Here is a 22,347-nt window from a genome sequence, read left to right on the forward strand (position 1 = left end):
GTCTAACTCCATTTTAATTCCATGACAGTACAGATAAATGTACAGACCGGAAGCACTTACACACAATCTCTGCAGCACAGAGTGAGAGAGAGATGTAAAACACCATGTTTCACTTCAGTGTGCTGCCCGCAGACTATACTATAGGAAGGTTTATGTGTGTGGGGTGTGTGTGTGTGAGAGAGAGAGAGAGAGAGAGTGTGTGCTGCATACGGATCAAAGCTTTATTATAAATATTGATTTTCTGCCTGGAGGATGGACCCCTGATATGAAATCATATTGATCTTTTTTAATACAATACCTACATTTTATTTATGAAACTCTCTACAAGAAGCTTGTGTGTGTGATTTGTTGCTGCGTTCTTATATAAAAGTGAGTTTATACATAAAAGAAGAGATGGAGTATGTTTTTGTACACTGCTTCCATAAGGGACTGTAAAATTCTAATTGAAAAAATAAATTGATTATTAATTCATTGATTAATTAATTAATTAAAAGGTTATTACAGCACTTGGAAGATGTCTGTGCATCTACCAACTGTGCATAAACAATAACAACCTGCACAGAAAGAAATCAAGAAAAACAATCCATCACATATCGGTGATGATGACATCAATTGCAACTTCTATTTCTCATTAAAATCTCAAAGCTGTCATGACAAACTGTGGATCTCAATGGTGAACGTCTCTGTTTACTCATCCGCCCCCTCACTTTTAGTTCCTTCTCTCTCTCTCTCTCTCTATCCTCCAGCCTTTCGCTTTCCTCCACACGCAATTGTAAAACACAGTTACATCTTTCTACAACCCGGCCCCTGATGTCAACATTGGTAACATGGTATTGTTCCAATGATGCTTTTTGTGACAAAGAAGAAAACTTCATTGTCACACCAGGGTTTTTCCATCACACATGCCGCTGCGCTCAGCCTCAGGCTTAAAGAAAAGCCTCAGGCCAAGGAAATAAATACATACATGTGTAGTTATCTACTTAGCCTGAGGTTAAGGTAATGTCAAGGTTAGCTTGATGTTTATAACTGCATTTTACAAGGGACAGAGAAAGATATAAAGACAGAAAAGGGGGGGGGTTTAGAATTTGCACTTCTTACTTCTGTGCATCGCAGTAGAAAAACGAAAATTATCCTTACGTTGATGATTCAGATGTTATTAAATGTTTCAGAGAAATTCTTATAATTTGTGCTTTTTTGTTTTAAATGAAATAATTGCAAAATCAGACTACTCTGAGCCATTTCTTTAATTCCAGAATTAACAAGCAAAAAGCCATCTTTTTTCACATCTCTTCTAAAAAGAATAACTTATGAGTGAAAAAAATCATTGAATTGAAACTAAAAGGTTAGAAAGCCTTCGTAATTGCTCAGCCAGCCTCTAATTACAGGAATGTCTTATGAAAGAAAAAGTTAATAAACAAATATAAAACTTTCAAATTACGTGCAGTGCATATGGCAAAGTCCAATTTGCGGAGAGCAGATCCATAGTCAGATGACCTTCGTTGTCATGGTCACAAAAGTAAAAATGCAACAGTAATTAAAGTCTTAAAACCCCATGGTTGGGTTAAGGAAAAGATGGCGTTACGTGAGTGACATAAGTTAAGTGTGATACATCGGTTAACTTACGGACGCAGTTTCAATTGCTAACTTTTGGTGTCCCATGTTTGTTTGACTCATCCATCAACCCCAACCTCCATGTTGACCTTATCGCTCTTTTAACCTTCATCACTTGACATTTTTTTATGTGCGGTATTTGGACGCATCTTTTTTTCCACAGAAGTTAATGGGAAGTTTTTGAGTTGCACCTGCTGCATAATTCGGTCTGTGGAGTAAGAGCTTCACGCTGTTAGAAAGTCCAAAGTCACATGAATCATGTATAAAAACACATCCAGAGGAGAATAAGGACTTGTGTCTGTGGAAAGTCATTAATTATTCATTATTCATTTATATGAACTAATAAGACTCTTTGTTGTCTGTTTCCACAGTTCTGATCGGTGGATCACACTCGCTCCCATTGGCCAGCTGGCTGACCTTTGGCCTTTCCTGCTTCCTGTCGCTACTCTACAGATGATGAGCACTTCCTACAACACCACCTGTCTGTAGTGACAGACACTGCCCTGACTCGCGCTCTTTTACTTCTCTCTCTCCCCTTCTCCCCGTCCTTTCCTCTACTTACCTGTCTCCCCAACTGTTTGTCCTTCTCCACTCGTCTTTCTATCCTTCATGCATCCATTTCATCCTTCTCGCTTAGATAAATGGTAACATAAAGTCTCTGTCTAGATTCTCCTGCTCTGCTTTCTTTGAACCTTCCCCCTCCAGACGCTCAGTATAACCAACTGATGCTCATACTGTATTTAAGGTGAAAATACATAATGATATTTGACAGTCGGACTTCTCTCCTTTGTCGATCTATTAATCTGATTAGATTCACTTTAATCATGTCGTCACCTCTCCCTCCCCTCCATCAACCTTCTTCATACATACATGCACCCTCTCATGTATCTCCTCTCCCTCGAACCACAATCCTCAACGGCCCCTCCACCTGATTCCCCAGACACACCAAAGTGTCGGACACTCTACCAAAGATGACAAAGGACCTGAGGGAATAAAACGAGGAAACAGGGATTCCAGGAAGTGAACGAGAGAAAAAGGCGAGGAAAAATCCTTCTTTTTCACAAAGACTGCTGCCCTTTCCAACCCAACCTTTGGGACCACGGGAGCTACTGAATGACAAAAGAGACAGATGGAAAAAAAAAAACTGATGAATGAATGAATGAACAAAGAAATGAATGGAGAGGATTGAGGAAAGGACAAACCAGAAACAGAGGAGAAAAGAAGGGTGCTCCTGGTAGCCTCTCTGCTTGCCCTCTGCTTGCCACAAGAGACGAACCTCAGTGCGGAGTATACGTGTACATTTATCTCTCTATATATTAAATATAACAAAGTTTAAACTTAAACACAACTAGGACAGTGGAGGACTTTACAAAGTGAAATTAAAGAAGCACAACGTTTATACAACCTCTGCTGTTCCTTTGGGTTTTATTCTACTTATTATGTGATGTTGCAATTTGTCAGACCTATTCAATGTTTTTGATAATTTGCTCTTTTCTGTTTTGTTTTGTTTATGGCGTTATAAGGGTCGAGGGCAATGGATAATAAAGTATTATATTAATATTTATGAGAGGAAGAGAAGATGGTTTGTGATCCAGAGCCTGAATTGAGCACGAGGAGGAAAACACACACACACACACAGACACACACAGTTCAAACACACACTCAGTTTTCCTCGCTGACATCATCATAGCCGGGCACCTCAGCTCACCCTCTGCCTCGACGGCACGTCTAATCTGTGGATGACACATGGATGGTAAACGCGACGTTCACTTTTCTGCTCCTTTACCTCCCTCCTCTCATCACTGGACACCTTCACTCAGATGTCTGGATTAATCAACCGCAACAGAATACCGGGACATGTCCATAAAGAAAGGAGAAGCCCGGTGTGGTACAGTTGAATATGAGATCAGAGAGCATTTCTTTCTCCACAGGTTATTGAATGTCATGTGTGAATTCCCCATATGCTTAAGTGTGAAAGACTGAGAAGAGTGTAAGGCGGGTGTGCGTTGTGGATTGCATATCAGAGTCTTTGTCCAATAAGCATTGAATGTCTGTAGCGCAAACAATTTTCATAATCACATAGATATGATTGTTAAAGTTAAGCAATACTCATATCTACAGATCTATATCCAACAATTTATGATTACATTCAGTCTGCAGCGTAACAATTCTGTCCATAACGCGTCATAAAATGAACATCTCTCATCATTTGTCAGTACTGATTTTTAATTACTCATGTATTCATCATACATAAAGTCTCACAGTTAAACCTCTCGCCGTTTTAATGGACCAGGGGACAGTATGTTTGCATTCTGCTGCATCATGCTTCAGCTTCTCACAACAAAAACTCCATGTTCACGAGTCACCACGATCTGATAAGGAATCTGCTTGTGTACGCTTCATTACCATTACATGTGAATCAGTCTTTCAACATTGTATGTACTTTTGTCTCTGTCATGTCACCTTGATTTGATCATTGCACTTGTTTCTTGTCTTTGTTTGCTTTTTTCTTTATTGTGGTCGGTTCGAATTGTATCATTGCTTTTAACATACAGAAATGATATGCCTGTTTTTGGCTTGACCAGTCCGGTGTGAGCCGCACTTTCCATGTTGAGGCATGTTGGGTGGATCTGTGAAACTCCACAGACGGCAGTGTGTTGTCAGAACATGGAGGGCCTTTGAAACCTACTGTAAGCAAACTCATGTATCTTCGCTTTATCTCTGTCATGATAAATGTACCTTGGTGCGATGGCAGTTTGTACCCGAGTGATACAAACTATTTTAGAGGTACATGTGAGTGATATGCTTTACTGTAAATGTAGCCTGTTCATTCCGCATTCACACGTATACTCTAAGACTGAGCTTCAAATATTTTCAGCTTGTTGTAATCCTCTCAAATCGTCTGTGTTATTTTCCCAAAAGACATCGTAACATGTTTGGTTTTAGGCGTTCAGTGCAACACGTCTAGTTCCGCTCAGCCTGTCTGGCTACAGAATAGGCTACATGTGGTTAAGTTGTACAGTACCATCAGCATTATTTAGCACTAAAGCAGCACACAGTGGGTCAGTACATTACCCGTGTAGTATTAAATACATTTTAGAAATACATTTAAGAGGTATCATTAAGCGTTGATGTGCATGGCATTTCATCATGCTGTTAATCATTCCTCATATTACCTTATCCCAGTGACAGTAGTAACGGGAAACACTAACATTGTTATCATTGCATTTAGAGTGATGTGATGTGACGTAACCGACAGAATACTGTGGGATCATGAGCTGTCTGTTACCTTTGTTATGTTTTCGGAAATGACACACACAGAAACACACATTGTCGTAGTGTTTTTGGCTTTTTGTGACATTTTGAAACTCAAGTCTAAAAGTGGAAGACATTGTTTTAAAACAGAATATCATATCATAATCACAAAAAGTACACCTAATCGCTAAGCTTTCAGATTATCATTGTGTTGACTGACAACAAATTTTATGACTTTTTCTGGCAATGTTGGAAAGTAACTGGTCATAAACTCCTGAATGAGAGTAGCTGTTGTTTTTTCTCAATATGAATTAGCAAAATCTTCAAAACTGGCCTGGTAAGCAGTGCTTGATCCCCATTTGATTACCAAATGGAAAACATTGTTTTCAACAGAATGTAAATCACGTTACTGTCCTTGGTTTTAAAATTAAACCATTTTGATAATGGTTCAGTAACTGCTATTTCACAATATTCAGAGTGTAAGAAAAATGTTATTCATGTCGTATCTGGAACAGATAGAAAGTGAGGTTTGCATATTTCTTCCATGAAAAAATCACAAATGCTGAAAGCATCACTTATAATTCAAGTGACATGCATTATTTCAGAAGGAAATAATAGAATCATGTGCTTCATTAGTTTCAAAATAACATCTGTCAATAAAATTTAAATCTAAAAAAAGCAAAGAAATCACAAAGCTTTGGTCAGTGATAAAAATATCTGTCCCGTGTGATATTCTGTTGTAGCAAACAGTGCTGTACAGTGGGAATGTGTAGCACATTTGTCAGTTGGCGCACAATAGTTCAGGAGGGTGAGTTGTTTAACTTTAAGTAACAGAAGTTGTGTGAGGTGTGTAAGATCAACTTATTTGACATTGAAAACAGCATCAATAGAACTCAACTTCAATAAAGTCATCTCCTGTACAGTGCTTTGGTTTGGTTTATACCGGCAAACATGAAGGCCTTTTAAGTCTTGCAGTTTTGAGAAACTGATGCTTTGATAGAAGATGATGGATTCTCCAAAAGTACGATTTACTTAGTTGAGTTCAAATCCAATGTTAAAAGATTTTGATGAAGACAAACCAAAGACAAGAAGACTAGTTAAATGTTTACCACACAAATTAGTTATGAAAATGACCTGACCAGGCAGGTGACACAGGTGAAATGGTACACAGAGGTCACGCTTCTGTACTAACTCGTCATAGGGTCAGGGTTCAGTAGGAGTTAGGTACAATGGGATGCATGAGGCTAGGTGTCATTTACTTTCAACTGACAATAATGTAAGTTACAGTTTGTTCCACCTCGAGTCCACCTGGTTCCACCTGAGGTAGTTGGTACACACATCTACAGACAAACAGCGGGGATACATTGTCGGACGCTGTTTTTTTCTTTTGCCTCGATCCGGTGATTGACACATCACATTGATGCCGTCTAACATGCCTGTTGAACAACGCAGACGCACTCTTCTCCTCCAATCCACCACTCGCTTTCCACAACTTACTCACACAGCTGATTTAGTCCTCCTGAGTCTCATTTGAACTCGTCTTAGCTCATAGTCGGTCCCAGTTTTTTCTCCTTTGTCTCGTTTTTTTTGGTGGACTTCTTCTTCTGCTGATGTTGTTTGATAGTTGGAAAACAGCTTTTAGGCGCACCACTGGATTGGAGTGTTGATCAAAACGGTTATACCCATTTAACATATGCTCTTGCAATAGTGTGACAGAGACGTATTCTTAGTCTAAAAGTCTTTTCTAACATTTCATTTAAAAGGTATATTGATTTCAGTTGGACACCTCTTACATAGGTTAAATCAGTGACTCACCAGTGCTCGGTGCGGCTTTTCCATGAAATCCCAGAAAGTACAGAATTTCGTCATCCTGTTTGTCAAGTAAATGTTAGCAAATGCCAGTTGGTTATCTCACTTTCTGTTCACAACATGCTCATTCATCTGCCTCCTGAGCCCCTGTAGAGCTGCACATGTACACAAACAACTCACAGATAGATATTTCTGCCATTATAAAGGTAAAAAATAAAAACCGGAATGACAAACTGACTGTTAATCTTCCACCTTCTGTATCCTGTCTGTACTGTCTTGAACTGATTGGAATTGAGCTGCAAGAGACTGTCTGCCTCTGTCCCCCTCCTTAACTGTGCAAGCTGCCAACACACTGAGCAACAGCGGGGCGATAGATTGAGTGTTCCTCCTGGCAACAGAAATAAAGAGAGGTACATGTTCAAAAGTTATTTTCTTTTTTTTTTTTGTAGGAAATAAGACAATGTGAACTGATCAGTGTCCGAGAGCTGGTAACAAACCAGGTTAATGTTTCCCTGTAAAGTTACTCAAAATGTTATTAAAAGGGTTTATTTACAGAGCGGAATGAACCTTTTCCACAAAACACTGTGACCCTTGCCCTGGTTTCTCAAAAAAAAAAAAAAAAAAGTTTAACCATTTTGCTTTAAGAAACATTTCAGTTTCAATATGAGGTTTAATAAAAAAATAGCCTCATGATCACCAAACCACACACCTCGCCAGTCTACTGACTTCAACTTTTCCAGTGGACTTCTTGACATTTGACCGACACACGCTGGAGTCTCTGTGCAGTGTTCCGTGACATAATGTTTCACCCAGCAGCTTCAAAAGGGATACACCTTAAAACCTTATTAAACACTTTTTTAGGACACACCTGCCTATTGTGACTCACTGTGACAAGCATTGTCTTCACATTGAGAGAAGGTTTTGGGAAACAGTGCATTGGTCACAGTGATGGTACACGCGCTGACTGTCAGGTTTTTACGGCATACAGCGGCCTATGTATTGATCCATTTTGGAACAAAAGATGTGAAATGCACCTTTAATGGGGAGAAAAGGGAGAAGGGTATCATCAGCGCTGGGTGTTGTATATTTCTGTCATGTACTGAAGTATTTTAGAGGAAAATATATTTGATGACTCTGAAAGGTATAAATAAACATTAATGAAACAAAAGGGTTTAGTTATTGCTTGTTGCTGCTTTTCGTTGTATGAAAAGAGTCTACATGTATTCCCACTGAGTTTAAAAGGTTAACACCACTCTCATGTCTGTATCTTAAATATAAAGCATAAGCCAGCAGCCAGTTAGTTTTAATTAGCCTGGCTCTGTGCAAAGGCAACAACAGCTGCCTACCAGCACTTCTAATAAACAAGTAATAACCTGTTTGTTTCATCTGTACAAAAACAATGTTTTTTTTGTTTTTTTACATTTTCATCACAGCAAAAAAGAATAAGACAAAATACAAACAACACAAGTACACAACAGTATGCCAGAAGTTACAGCAACCTTATACCGATCTGGCTTTCCATCTTATACATTCAAAACGCTTCTCAAACTAAAATGGCAACTATTTATAAAGGCTTTTGTGTTCATGGTCCATCATCCATCATCCGTGGTCCATCACAGTCATTATGCAGAGCTGAGGCTGCATGTTTCATTATCATCAGTTGTGTAAAGGCTTCAGAAAGTTACCTCTCCCAGCCAAGAACTAGTCTGCCACATTGCCCCTATTAACCCCCCCCCCCCCCCCCCGTTTCCAGACTTGATGCTCAAGTGTACTAACTGGCTGTTGGCATAGGTTGGCTTCGTTTACATGAAAAGAAATGATCAGGATCAGAAGTAGGTCATGTCCAATGAGGAATGCAACTTCAACATAACTCACACAATCTGCAAAACCCAACAGTTAATCAGATACAGATCCCAGCTATTAGATTTCTTCCTGAGATGAGCCTTGATAAAAACTGATCATCCACTTTAAAGATATTTAAACTGGTAAACACGACTTGATTGGGTTTATCCAGCACAGAGAAGACAGTTAAAATGATATAGGCCTAAATAATATTATAGTACTGCATGTAACTGAAATCATGTACATGTAGTTCCTGATTAACCTATAAATTGCAAACATAGACGTACCTTTTGCAATTACCATTGTATATGTGCGGATCACAGTTATGTTCATGGGCACCGTGGATGTTTTGCAGACTGGGCGCTGCGGTCCAGGTCATAAAATTGAACATTGTTAATAGCGGACGGATTAAAACGCATTTAAAATTTGGGTAGGACAATCTAACAGGGGTCTGGGGGTTCTCCCTAGAAAATGTTTTCACACAGTTGATGTGATTTTCTGTATTCTGGTGCCTTTTAACAAGTCATTTGGTGCTTTTATCTGGCTACACAAGCATTAGAAACATGATGGGTGATATTTGCAATTTAATCCAGACATTGTGTTTGGCCCCAGATTGCATATTTCAAGATATTAAAGCTAAAAGTACAGAAATTGATTTCATGACTAATTCATAACAGCTTTGCCGCAAGTGCCCCTGATTTTTTGGGATAAAAATACATATTTTCTAACATTTCAATCAGAAATTAATCTAGCAGCTGAAACCAAAAAAAATTAATGAAATATCTGACAACCAATTATCAGGCGCCCTGTATCAACTAATGTAATAGTGACACTGTAGTGTCAGTTAAAAAATGTAAAGACAATACAAAATAAAAGCTCAGAGCTATGGCCCCTCCCTGCCTTCCCTTCTTTCTTTGCCCCCTCATTTCATCACTTTCTTTCACTAGACTAATGATAAATTTAAAAATCGGGGGGATTTTTCCTGCCTTCTAACAATAGCTGCCTATCTGCTTTTGATTAAGGGCAACTGCACAATCAAACCTGACATTAAGAGCACATGTGCAAACATTAAATCGAGACAGTGGAGTCTTCTCAAGTAACTCATTAAAACGAGCAGATAAGAATATTTTTTTGAGAATTACTGTGAATGATGAGAGTTTTAACATTTGCCAGTACGTCTGATTATCCTCAAACCCTGTGATCCAATTATTACCACATCTTAATGAGTCACAACGTTCAATAGTGAGTTCAAGTCTCGGCTTTGAGCTCAACAATTTGTTTCGAGTTGTTTTTAGCCAGAAAGAAACATACATTTCATGCATTAAAACAAAGAGAAAACATATACAGATATTAAACAGCTGTAGGACATGTGTGACTTACTGCTATTTCTGGGAAAGAGTTGCACTCAGGCAGACTGCTGGAGAGGCTGTCTGGTGTGACTTTTTTTTATACTGGAAAATACATCACAACAGCAGGGGGGTAATTACAGAAGTGCTACAGGTGCCTAAAGACACTAATTACCACACACACTTAATCAGTCATTATGTGGGATTAATGGAGCAACATGTTTGGACTACTTAACAAATAAGCAGAGAAACATAAATAGTAGAGTACATAACTCAAACCGTGTGTGCTCCATCTAACGTACTCCATCAAAGCGGACATTAAAAACAACACTGGTGTTCTGACTTAGATAGGAGAAGATAATATAATTACATTTCTCGACGGAGCATTTCTTTTACAGTTTTGTTTTAGTGTATTTTGTGTCAATACGACCCTCGTGATCCGCGCTCTGAGCGGACGGGAGAGATTGCATGTGTCGCTGATGTAACATACGCAACAATTAATGAGAAAATCAGGAATTAAAAAATTACCAAACAAATTTCAGCACTTGCTCGCTAATGACTTGGCTGCCAAGGCTGCCAGCTCATGCATGCCTAATTTGTGAGATGTGTAAAAGTGTAATGAACTCACACAAATGGCTTTCTCCCATCTTTCACCACCTCGGTGTAGGATGTCACCACAAAGTCATACCATCACAACGCGTTCAGTAATCAGAACTCATTTACACTCCAAGGGCGTGTGATTATCTTCTCACTTGCATTGACATTATCACTTCCTCTAAATGTGTTTTTTGAATACTCTCTGTCTCCCCCCATTTTTTTTTTCTTTTCTTTTTCCCCTCAACCTTTTCGTCCTTTTTCATCTCTCACAGTCTCCCATCTCTGCTCTATCACTAAAATAGATACGGACCAAAAATATACAGTAAGTATAAAGAATCCGTCAGGGTTTGACCTTCTTGTAACAGTCTGTTCCTGCTTAGCTTGCTTACTCCAGTCTGGAGAGCTGGGAGAAGTGATAGGTGTCATGCAGTTGAGGTTTCCAGCTATTTCTGCTCGAGTTATTTGCTGTACATTTTGACCTTTGACTCATGAGCGAGCCTTCTCTTCTCAGAACAAACTGCTCGGTCCAGCTGAGACATGCACACTCACACGCATTCACACAAGAGTCACCTTCATTTTTCACTCACTTACATTAGTATTAAATTTGCTATTTCTTTCTCCTTAAAAATCAGAGAAAAAAGTAAAAAAAAAAAAAAGGCATAACAGGTGTTGGCTCACATTCACAGTACCAGACATAAGCTTATACACAGCTCCTCTCCTCTTTCACCCTTCTCATCCTCTCTCTTTTCACTCCTCTCTCTCAATTGAGCAGAGCAGAGATGTACAGATAGAAGTCTAATTAATGTGTGCTTTCTACTCTGAGCCGCCTCTTAGTGAAGCGCAGGGTGGAGGGGTTTGGGCTGAACGGTTCAGAGCAGCGCTGTTCTGCTTCATTTGTTGTCTGTGTCGCTGGGGAGGTGGGATTTCTTACTGAGCCTGTGACTCTAGTCGCCTCACACTTGCACGAAGAGGGGAGAAGGGCTTTGCTACTGCGCCTGTAGATCCAAAGATTACCCCGGGTTCATTATTGATAGGTCTGTGCTTGGCTCTGGAGAAATCCCTATGACGCTTAGATGCTTGGCCAGAATCAATGTACACCATGTCATGTGCACAAACCAACCCAGCACCTGGCCGTTAAGGTTTACCTTACAACGTTGTTTATGAGTGTGTTTCGGTGTGACTACTGGCAAGAGATGTGCCTGTTCATTTGAAAACAACATAGCGGCTCTTATGAAAGTTAGCATAGATGCTATAACATCTGTTATATCAGAACTGGAGAGTATTTTCACCGAAGACACTGAAGGCTTTTATTGATGGAAATGTTCTCGCTTTTTCCAACTCTCCCGGTTTCAGCAAGAGTTTGATTTACTAACAGGCTCAGCTGGTGGTAGCATCCTCCTACTGTTGATCTGATTGGTTGATGTCAGTCCATGATAGATGGTGATAGATCACTGATTACTGCCATGTATTCTTCGAACGTGCCTGCCCTTTTCCAAACAGTTTCTAGCTGCACTTTTCCAGATGGTAATGTGTAAGAAACCATCCGGCATATGAGGTTAGCACACGTTGGTTTGCAAACAACAGTTGATGTTATTGTTACCATGGCAACCCTAGTAAACACTACCCCTGAAGTGCCTGATACGCCTCGTTAGTAGTCCCGCCTTTAATTCAATGACTTTTTGACATCACACTACGTCACCAGGTCACACATTCGCATTAGTCATGCCCATATTCATGGCAGAAGTCAAGCTAACTGGAAGCTGAAAACATGACAGAGCCGACCGGAGACAGGTTAGCTGTGCTCGCTCAGGCGTGTGGGAGCTGACCAATCAGAGCAGACTTGGTATTTGAGAGGGGGGTCTTAAAGAGACAGGAGCTAAAACAGAGCAGGAGTAGAGTGCTGTAGCACTGGACAGTATGAGAGAACTGATGTGTTTTTAAGCATTTAAGTATGTAAACCTATTCTAGTTGTAGCCCAAAATAAAATTATGAAGCTGAAAATGGGTCCTAAACCTAACCTTTTGGTCCTAAACGTCAATGTTTTTTTGTGTCTGCACATCAAATAAAATGATGTAGATGACTTCTACATCATTTTCTTTATTTTTAATTTAACCATTTGGGAATGTAGGCTTATGGAGTAAGATGACAAAAATCAGAATAAGTGCTCACATGTCGGGTTGTATACACACTACAGTACATCTTTACTTGCTTCCGCCTTTTCTACCATACCTCCACCCTCTCCAACAGAGAACGCTGGTGTTAAACACACACCTTAACAAGAGCATTACTCTCAAAGGAGTGACAAACTTACAGAGGAAACCTTCTGTTATGCTTGAAGAGTGAATTCCATTTGTTTGATATTCAGCCACTGGAGATCTTATGTGCTTCATTCCTAACGCTCTGAGTATAGAGGAAAAAAGAGCTCTACATCCTTACGAATGTCCTCTTTACATTATTCATCAAACGCTGCGCTTCTGCGGTCTGCTAAATGCTTCCTCTGTGGCAGAAATCTGAAGGTAAAATGTTGAATTGTTCTGATAAATGTTTCAGGGTCTCATGAGAACAATTCACTATAAAGGACTCCCAACGACCTGAATATCCAACAAAGGTCACATCTTCCACTCTTTTCATTTCACACATCAATTTTCTGTCTGGATTTGAAATAAGCGGTTTAGATTCTCCTTTATAAATATCTTTATGCTTATATGTATTATTTGTGCTTTATCCATGGTAGGACAAGGTGGCATCATTGTCAAAGTGTACGACCTCGAATGGTCATATTTCTTAAGAGAGAGAGAGAGAGAGAGAGAGAGAGAGAGAGAGAGAGAGAGAGAGAGAGAGTCATTTGTGTTTGGGATTTTCAGAATAAACAGTCCAACAGTAAGTGTGTACTTCAGTTTACATGTGAGGTACTTTTTAACAAAATGAGAGTTTGAGAACAAGAACTGCTTGTGCTGTTCTGACTGCACTGCCACTGTTAAGTTCATTCATCCAGAACAAATGATGGCAATGCACATTTCTGGAAACCACATATAATGTTTTAATTGTATGTGTTGACATCGCTTTGCCTATGATCTGGTTAGGTTAAGGCACAAAAACCACTTGGTTTTGGCTGCAAATGTTTCCGACGTCTCGTCAAAAATACCCGGTTTTGTTACAACAAAGGCTGGAAAATGTTCCATCTTCTCGTTAAAAATATCCAATTATTTAGCGCTTAATTTGTTGAAACGCCATCTCCAGCAGTGGTCTTTTACTGGCTGTCACGCCACTACCATCCCCTCCTTCTCTTAACAGTAACTGTAGAAATGTTGATATGTTTTGTATGAAATGTGCAATGCCAATCTTTATTCTGGTTAGAAAAAATTGTTACTGGGAACGATTGATAAAGATTTTATTGATGAAGAAAGTGGTAATAGCTAATGGCCTTGATGGTTGAACACTATATTTATATCCGTAATTCTGGAAACACTCTCGTAGACCTTAACAACTCCAAACTGATCCTGGAAAGTGTCAAAATCCAACATTTGATCAGGGATTGCAGACACAGGATCAGAGTCAGATTGTTCTAACAGAACTGATATGATCTTGGTTGCCCAACATGTCTGAGGCTTAATTAGGAAGAGGAAGAAAATCCCATCACACAAGATAACAAGTGGTGACTCACTGTGGCCTGAAACATCTTGTGCGGACGCTCCACAATCATGAAAATGTTCCGGCCTAACATTGAACATCGACCACTTAATGTAAAAGATTCTGATCCTTTTCATCTGGTGGTTGAGAATCTCTAGAGCCTGTCCAGTCATATGAGTTCATTCAATTTAATACAGGAACTCAGAATGCTGCACATTTCATTTCACTATCATCTCCATCATTTCCCTGCCTTTCCAGGGCACGATGTACCAACAGGATGACGTTGGCAGCATCCGGCAGCAGGTAACTACTAAGACGGTTGCTATTTTAGGTTCTACACAGCACTTTCCTGACCATTGAAGGCCTTCTTGAGCTATGAAGTGAAGGAGTTCTTGTTCAGCCGCAAGGACTGATAGAATATGAGCCTCCAAAGCAAAGTGTTTGTAAGTGTGTTATCCTTCGTAGGCATTTATCATTCATTCAGTTTTAGAGATGACAATATCAATGAACCTGAATGATGTTGGTGATCTCCTGACTCACTCTTACTTTTTCAGCACTGCCATGGGGTTACACATTTTAAAGTTTTCCGAAAATGTTTCAATAACTATTAGATGTGTGTCATGACATTTCTTTGGTAAGCGTCTGACTTTTCATGAAGTGCCAACATGAGGTTGAAATCTGTGGTTTTCAATTAGGTCTCACTACTGGATGGGTTGCCGTGTCAGATATTAACATTAAGGATCTCTTAACTTTATATCCAGTGCCATTAACAGATCACATTTCCTGATCAAAATACCTTAAAAGTTTTTGTTAGCGAACATAAGCATGCTATCAAGCAAAAACTGAGATTATGAACATAGTCAATATTACACCTGCTAAACATTAAATATTAACACTGTCATGTTACCATGCTGATGCTGATGAATCGCAGCCCTTTTCTTTCCAACAAGCATGAAACAATCGCAACCAGTTTGCTGATATCTCAGTAGCTGACTAGCTGGCAAGTTAGTTAGTATTGTTATTACTGATTTGTGCACGACAGTCCCACATTTGATGCCGTATGACACCTGAAAAAAGTCCAGCAGCGAAGTGTTGGAGCATGGGTTGCTAATGTTAGCCTTTTAAAGCGCCACTAATATTAGCAGCCAGTAACAAAGCAGTGTTCTTTTTTATTTGACGACTCGGTTGATAACTGAAGTGGTGAACAGACTGTGAGTGTCCATGCTTCTGTCTCCATCAGATAAATGGCAAATGGCACTGTGATAATAACAAGAAAGCCACAGTAACACAAGAGAAATCCCCACAGCTGAAGACGCCAACATCAACCGATGACGTATGGGGGTCTTTAAGCCTTATCCCATTTCACAGGGAGAGATTTCAACCACTACTCCTTGTAACTCTGTACTGAGGAGCGAGGGAGCACTCAGTCATACCTCGTTGAATGACATATGGGAAAGAAGGTAGATGGAAGAACAAGAGAGGGTTAGATAATCAGCACAATTTTATTTTAGATTGAAAAAATACAGAGGAGTATGACCTGTCCTCATGAATACTGATGTTCCTTGGCATCTAGCTGGAATTAAAGTGACTCACATTGCTGTAATAATCACAGCTATCGATTGGTCTGTGCCGCATGGGCAAGGTCAAGCAGGAACTCTATGACTTAGAAAGACAAGGATAAAAGCAGGTGCTGTTTAGGAAGCAGGTTTAATCACATTTGGATTTACAATACAATACCAATCCATTTTACATTTAGTTTACTGCTATTCCTGATTGAAATAGAATAAATAGGATAAAGAAATTTTAAATCGATGCCTGACTGCTGCAGTCTGTGTATGTTAGACAGCTTAAAACACACTGAACCCACCTCACCTTTGAATGAGACAGACAAATAACTGGTTCTCATTCAGGTCTTAAAAAGTACTGCAGCTCTAAGCAACTGTCAAATTAAGTAAAAGATGTTACTTTGATATTACAGTTTTTGAACGTATGTGTTAATGTTGTATTTATTATATAGTTATATTTATTATTGTTACTGTAATTGTTTATTAGAATATAAGACCAAGGCGTTAGGGAGTAAACCTACTGAACTCCATGCAAAATAATGGTGTTTAGTCCATCATCAAATGGATCCCTGAAAGCAATTCTTTGGTTTTCTAATATCACATTATCTCTAAATGGTCGGTTCATCATTGTGATCCAAACTTACTCAGAGCGGGAGGCGTGTGTGTGTAAGAGGATGGGGTGAGACAGAGACAGCCAGAGGTTAGCAGGAGAGGACGCGGAGCACATGCATTCCCAGAGGTGCCTTTATTGGATCATCGTTTCACAGAACTACATTTTCCCTCTTAAATAAAGCCTTCGAAAACCAGGGCAGGGCATTCTCTTTTATCCACTCTTCACTCTTTCTGTTGCCCGTAGCCACTCCAGACATGAGAGAGTATCAGCTATTAGAAATGAATTTTAAAAGAGATTAAAAAATGAGTACAGATTCTCTGGGATGCACTAGAAGGGCAAGGTTCTAGATTTCAGTGTGCACTGTCAGCAGGCCGGGCGTCGAATGTCCTATTAATGAGAGATAAAACAACTTCTGATTACATGCTGTGTCAATTCACTGTGGAGTGCTCGTAGTACTCAGAGGCTGCATTAGCAGCTTGAGACGGCTGCAAGACATTTTTCTTTCTTTTCAACCTTTATTTATTTTGGGTTAGGACGACTAGCTCTGAGTAGAAATGATGGCGGGGGAAGAAAGATAATTTACAATTACAGGCTTTGGACTTGATGCTACTAAGTGACATCAGACGGTGTTTACTGGTGGCTGCTGAGCAGGTACTCTGGTGCAGATGAGTTTTTAACACTTTGTCAAAGTTTGGTGGAAAAATAACAGCTGCTAAAATAAAAAAAAAATCAATTTAATATTTAAAAATATGCAATGTCTTATTTCGGTTGATCTTAGGTCTTTATGCAAACAGCTGTCTGAGAATGATGGATTTGCTTGGTAGGAACAAGAAAGGGATTCATGGTTCGAAGGCCTATTGTGAGTTTTTGAGTTGCAAAATAAGCAGGAATTTCATAGAATCGTTTACAAGAACTTAACAAAGAAAGGTGAAGTCGATAGGAGTGTTTTCTAGCTCACAAACTCTCATCAAGCCAGATGGATTGTGCAGAGGACAGGACAGCCTTCACATAAACGTTTATATTTCCATTGTTTTTCCAATTCAGTGAAGGAATGTGTAGAGGGTTGTACTGAAATATGAATCATTTAATTGCAATAAAAGTATTCAAACAATCAGTGAAGGACAACGGTAACACATGGTGGCAATTACCAAGTAACATACTGTATTTGAAATGTCTTTGAACTTACCCCAAAATTAGCACATAAAGTACCTCGAAATGTATTGGAAATTACCCCAATATTATTCAATGATAATATTTGCTATTTTGCAATAAATAAATAGCTGTTAATGTATTTAATAGGGTTTAGAGTTATTATACACAGGTACTGAAATGGTTGTAAATAGTATCATTTTTACCCTGTTATTAATTTGTTATTAGTTTAATTGCTAATGTATTGTTGTTATATCAAAAGAGTGACATAAAAGAACATGATGACATCAAACCCTTGTCGCCCCTACAAAGAGCATTTTAGTTTTCATGCAGATGCCCTGATACTGCTGCACGGGAGGCTCTTACATAAATCACCAAGTAGACTTCTGAAGTCACATCAGTGAAACTGGGACAGAGGCCAGATGCAAGTACAAAATGCTCTATAGTGTTTAGCACTCCTTTAATTTATTTAAGAGTAATTCTTCAATTATACTGCAGTCATCTTAATTAGCAGGAGCTTAAAATGAAATATACCTCTGGTGATGGATGACTATGAGGGCAAAAATAAATAATGACTTTCTTGTGAATCTGAACTGTTAGCAACACTAATCCTTTGTTGTTGTTTTTTTTATGTCAAATATAATTTATATATTCAACAGGAAAAACCTTGAATGTCTGCCCCAGTAACTACAGGTAACACCACCGCGTTGTTATGGCCTTAGGAGCCGAAACTTAATATTTTAAGTCCCACCAACCATCAACCTTGAGTCCAGCAGCAGGAGGAAGCTGTTTTCTGTTAGAAAGCTCTGATAATCCAACTGTAGGAAGCCTGCCAACACTGAACAACAAACAGACGAAGGTAACAGACTAGCTGAGGACACGCTGCACCAATGAGCAACCAAAGAACTGCATTATAATGTCAGGAGGTGGAGGCCAAAACATAGCTAAAAGGAAGGAGTGAAAGTTGGCTCCGAGTGGATGGATGGATGGATAGATAGATAGATAGATAGATAGATAGATAGATAGATAGATAGATAGATAGATAGATAGATAGATAGATAGATAGATAGATAGATAGATGGATGGATAGATTGCAGAGTTTCTGCACAACATTGCTGACCTTGTACAGAGTTTTTCCAGCGCTCTGATTTCTGCCTCAGACAAGCTAAATATCTGTGTGAGGAATTAAGCCAGTGGTTTTATTACTGGCCAATTAGTCTCATACCCACTCGTACTGAATGACCCGCTTATCTGTCCCCGTGTTTGCACACTCTCTGCATACACGCACACACATGCACACACAAACAGGCACAATCAGTATAAACTGTTTAGTCCGCATCAGCACGGACCAGATAGAGAACATCGCGCTAAGTATGTTTGCTCTCCTATGGTGCTAACCGCTAGATAACAGTTAATACAATCACCAATGTGACTGTCTTATCTGTCAGCTCTGTTATTGAAAAGTTGTTGGAAAAGTTCGACGGCTAAAGGCGTAGCATTCGTGACTAGCAGAATGTCAACCACAGGGGAAACAAAGAACGGATCCAGTAAGAAAAACTCATTTATCAACAAATCATCAGATTTAATAAAAACCAAAATGATTCAGCATACAAAAAAGCCTCGCTGGATGAGACCCAAACTCTTTATTTTCTGTCTCTCTCTTTCCCCACGGGCTCTTTTTTTTTCTGTCTCAGCTCTGCCTCCTTGCATGTTCTGGTCTGTCGGTCTCCGGCTCTCCCTTGGCCTCATGCTTTCTCTCTCTGCGTTCTCTCTCCCCCTCTGTCTTTCATGCCCTCCTTTCTCAGGACTTTATTAGGTGAGATGTTCTCAGCCAGAGCATGGCGCTGGCCAGACCTGACTTGCATTTCATAAAAGAGACACTGCCGTACCGCCAGCACCGTCCTCCTTCTCTCTGTCCTGTCTCTGTCTGCTACCACCGCTGCTGTCGAGGGTGCAGCAACAAAATTCCACCAATGCAAACGAGTGAGGGAGACTCCTGTGGCGAAAAGATGCTGAAGAAATTGGGTGTCTAACAAGACCCCAGAGTTTGGGTTAGGGGATGAAAACACTCAGATTAAAATGCTCTGTGTTACATACTCAGTGCTTAGCAAAACTTTGTTTGGATGGAGACAAAAAAGGTTTTGTAGACAGAGAGCACGAAAAAAAAAAAAAAAAGCTGCTGAGTTAATGTTCTCTCTATATTGCCTCCCTTCTCTCTGTGGAACTTTGAACTAGATTGTTTGGGTTTCTGAATTGGGTGGTTTGTACAAATTTATTGAGGGAAATGGTGGGGAGGCGAAGAGCTGGAGGTGATATTAAAAAGATTATTCTTACCTGAAACACAGGGGCCTAGTGTATAGGATGTGGAAGAGAGCAATAAATCTTCCAATACACACTAGATCCCTGCCAAAAAGGGAAAATAAGATTATTTCTTTTTTGGATTTCCCTGAGAAATTAGTTAAAATATATTTGATAACATGAACGCAGTTATTCAATTAAAGTAAGACTTTGTTGTTACAGCTGCATAACCTCCAAAATATGTTTTGCTCTTTGGTTGTTTTTTTGCCATGAGGCAAAAAGGAAGTGGGCTTTAGGGATGACAATGAACAGCCGTCAGTCGGTCCACCATTAGTTTATACCGTATTATGTCAACTATGGGATGAATTATTGTGAAACACAAATACAGACATTCATGTTCCCCAGAGGTTAAATCTGTACTGACCTTTAGCTGACTTTGACATCCAGAGGTGGGGGGGAAGTTGATGGCGATATTACAAGCCAACAAGGCGATTGGGGGACCATAATGTGAGTCTGTGGGGACATTTCCTGCCATTTTTGTGATGACCAAAGACAGATTTTTTTCATTGGAAGTCGGACCATCTCCAGACATTTTTGTGGTGACAAAACTGTTTTTTAAGGAGACCTGGGAACATTTCAGGCCGCTTTTGCGGTGATGACACTCGATGTTATTTGTGGTGACAAGACTGTGTTTTTTGAAGAGACCTGGAAACATTTCAGGCCATTTTTGTCGGAACCAAAGCCATCTATTTTGCATGGGAATTGATAACATATCCAGCTGTTTTGTGGCGACCAAAACAGGTATTTAAAGCCAAATTATGATGTTTTCCTAACCCTAACCAAGGGTTTTGCAGAAACATACTTAGCTAATATTTATTTTGGCGATTTGGTTGGAATATCTCTACATCTACAAGTCTGATTAGCTTATTATGCTAGCCTGCTAACTTGCTGAAATAATATGTGCACGCAGTTAACATGGTAAGTTGTTCAACATCAGCATTTTGGCACATGTCTATGAGCACATTTTAACATTTAGCTCAGAGCACAGATGGCTATGTACAGCACCAGTGCCACTAGCATGGCTGTTTCCCTACCTAGGTTTGTGTATGTAAATGTAAACATTTTATACAGTTGCAAAAAAAAAAAAAAAATCTGAAAAGTGGAAGCCATACTGCAACAGTATCCTAATACTGCAGAGGAAAACAAGAGTGAAAGAGATGAAAACAGAATTCAGCCAGGCATTTGCCTAACTGGCTCCAGTGGTTCAACAACCAATTCATAAGGTGTTGACGAGGAGTATACACAGAATAGCAAAGATAGAATGTTTATTGGATGAATAAGATTGTTTATTAAGTCTGTTGTGTATTGTCACACAGTAAACAAGTGCTGCTTCGGCTTGTTTTAGCAGGGTACGTTGGTGGGGAGCTAATGAATTGATAGAACTCAGTTGGGCTGAGTTTCTTTGGCAGAGCATAGAGGACTCCAGCAGAACACACACACACACACATATAGTGGAGAGCACAGGACCCAGGCTGTATATTAGAGGTTCAGAGACAAAGTCATGCTCGCTACAACACTCTGCTGTGTAAGAGTAGAGAAAGATACGAGGGGATGGAGGGTGGGAAGAGGGAGGAAAACAACAACATCCGGCACTTTAATTTGCAGGCCCTCTCAAACAAAGCGTGCCATAATAAATTGGAAATGGTGTCATCCACAGAGGGACACGGCCACATTACAGCAGAGGCTTAAGGTGACCACTGCATGAAGCAGAGCCAGGTCTGCAGACATAGCCTGGGCCAGCGTACAAGCGCTGTACTATAAATGAGATTTGGATTTTTATAGTTTGATATCTTTCCAGACAAGATAAAACAAAAGAAACATTGTGTGTTTTTTGTCTTTGTTTTCCTGTGTGCTCAACATTCTGTATTTTCTCTCTGACTCTAAAAACCCATCTGGCACAGTGCTGTACTGTACATCAGGATTTATTTCGCATTTTTGGCATCCTGAGCCCTGCAGTCATTCTGCTGCTTACTGGCATTGACAAGCATCAGGCCCAATTTTGGCTCATGATCCAGCAGCAAAGATACCCAGTGGTCCTGTATTTACTCTACACTTATTTCTTCAGTCAGTGTTTTCAGGCAAAAGGTCAAGGCAGCGGTAATCAATCAACCAGTCAATGAATCAATTTGTTTGTCTGGTACCAAAGGAGTGCCAACCACCTCAGAGAGTCAAAGGCCACTTCGGGTCAGCTCTGCAGAATAAACCTGTTGGATGAGGCAGCTTAAAGACTCTGCTGAGATTTTTTGGGGTAGAAAAGCAGCACATGCAGTCTCAAGGGCCAGTTTATAAAAGTTTGATGCAAAGTCAATGCAGCTTCCCACTTCCTCCACCGAAACGATTTTACTTGGATCAGTTATTTTTCCTTCATGATAAATCAATTGTTCAGCAAGCGATTTTTCAGCATTGCTTCGTATGTATTATATCAAATTTTGCTTGTTACCTTTTTTTCTGTTTGTTTGCAAACAAGAAATATTTTCTGTGGCGTCTACACAAAAATGAAGCAATAAAAAGTTGGATTTGAAAGGTGAAATAGTTTTGACGTCTTGTTCAGTGCTGCTCCCCTTTAGCATTA

At 39.7% G+C, this 22,347-nt stretch overlaps 1 protein-coding gene across 1 annotated transcript in view; it reads left to right on the top strand.

Moving 5' to 3' along the window:
• mdga1 (MAM domain containing glycosylphosphatidylinositol anchor 1) overlaps window positions 1–2,068 on the top strand; it is a 179,956-nt gene extending 177,888 nt beyond the window's left edge. Inside the window, exon 17 of the mRNA XM_073464950.1 lies at window positions 1,983–2,068. Within this exon, the coding sequence (XP_073321051.1) occupies window positions 1,983–2,068 (86 nt within the window). The remainder of the gene's footprint in view (window positions 1–1,982) is intronic.
• Window positions 2,069–22,347: the final 20,279 nt, after the last annotated feature.

This window comes from Pagrus major, chromosome 4, assembly GCF_040436345.1.
Source record: "Pagrus major chromosome 4, Pma_NU_1.0".
NCBI lineage: Eukaryota > Metazoa > Chordata > Actinopteri > Spariformes > Sparidae > Pagrus > Pagrus major.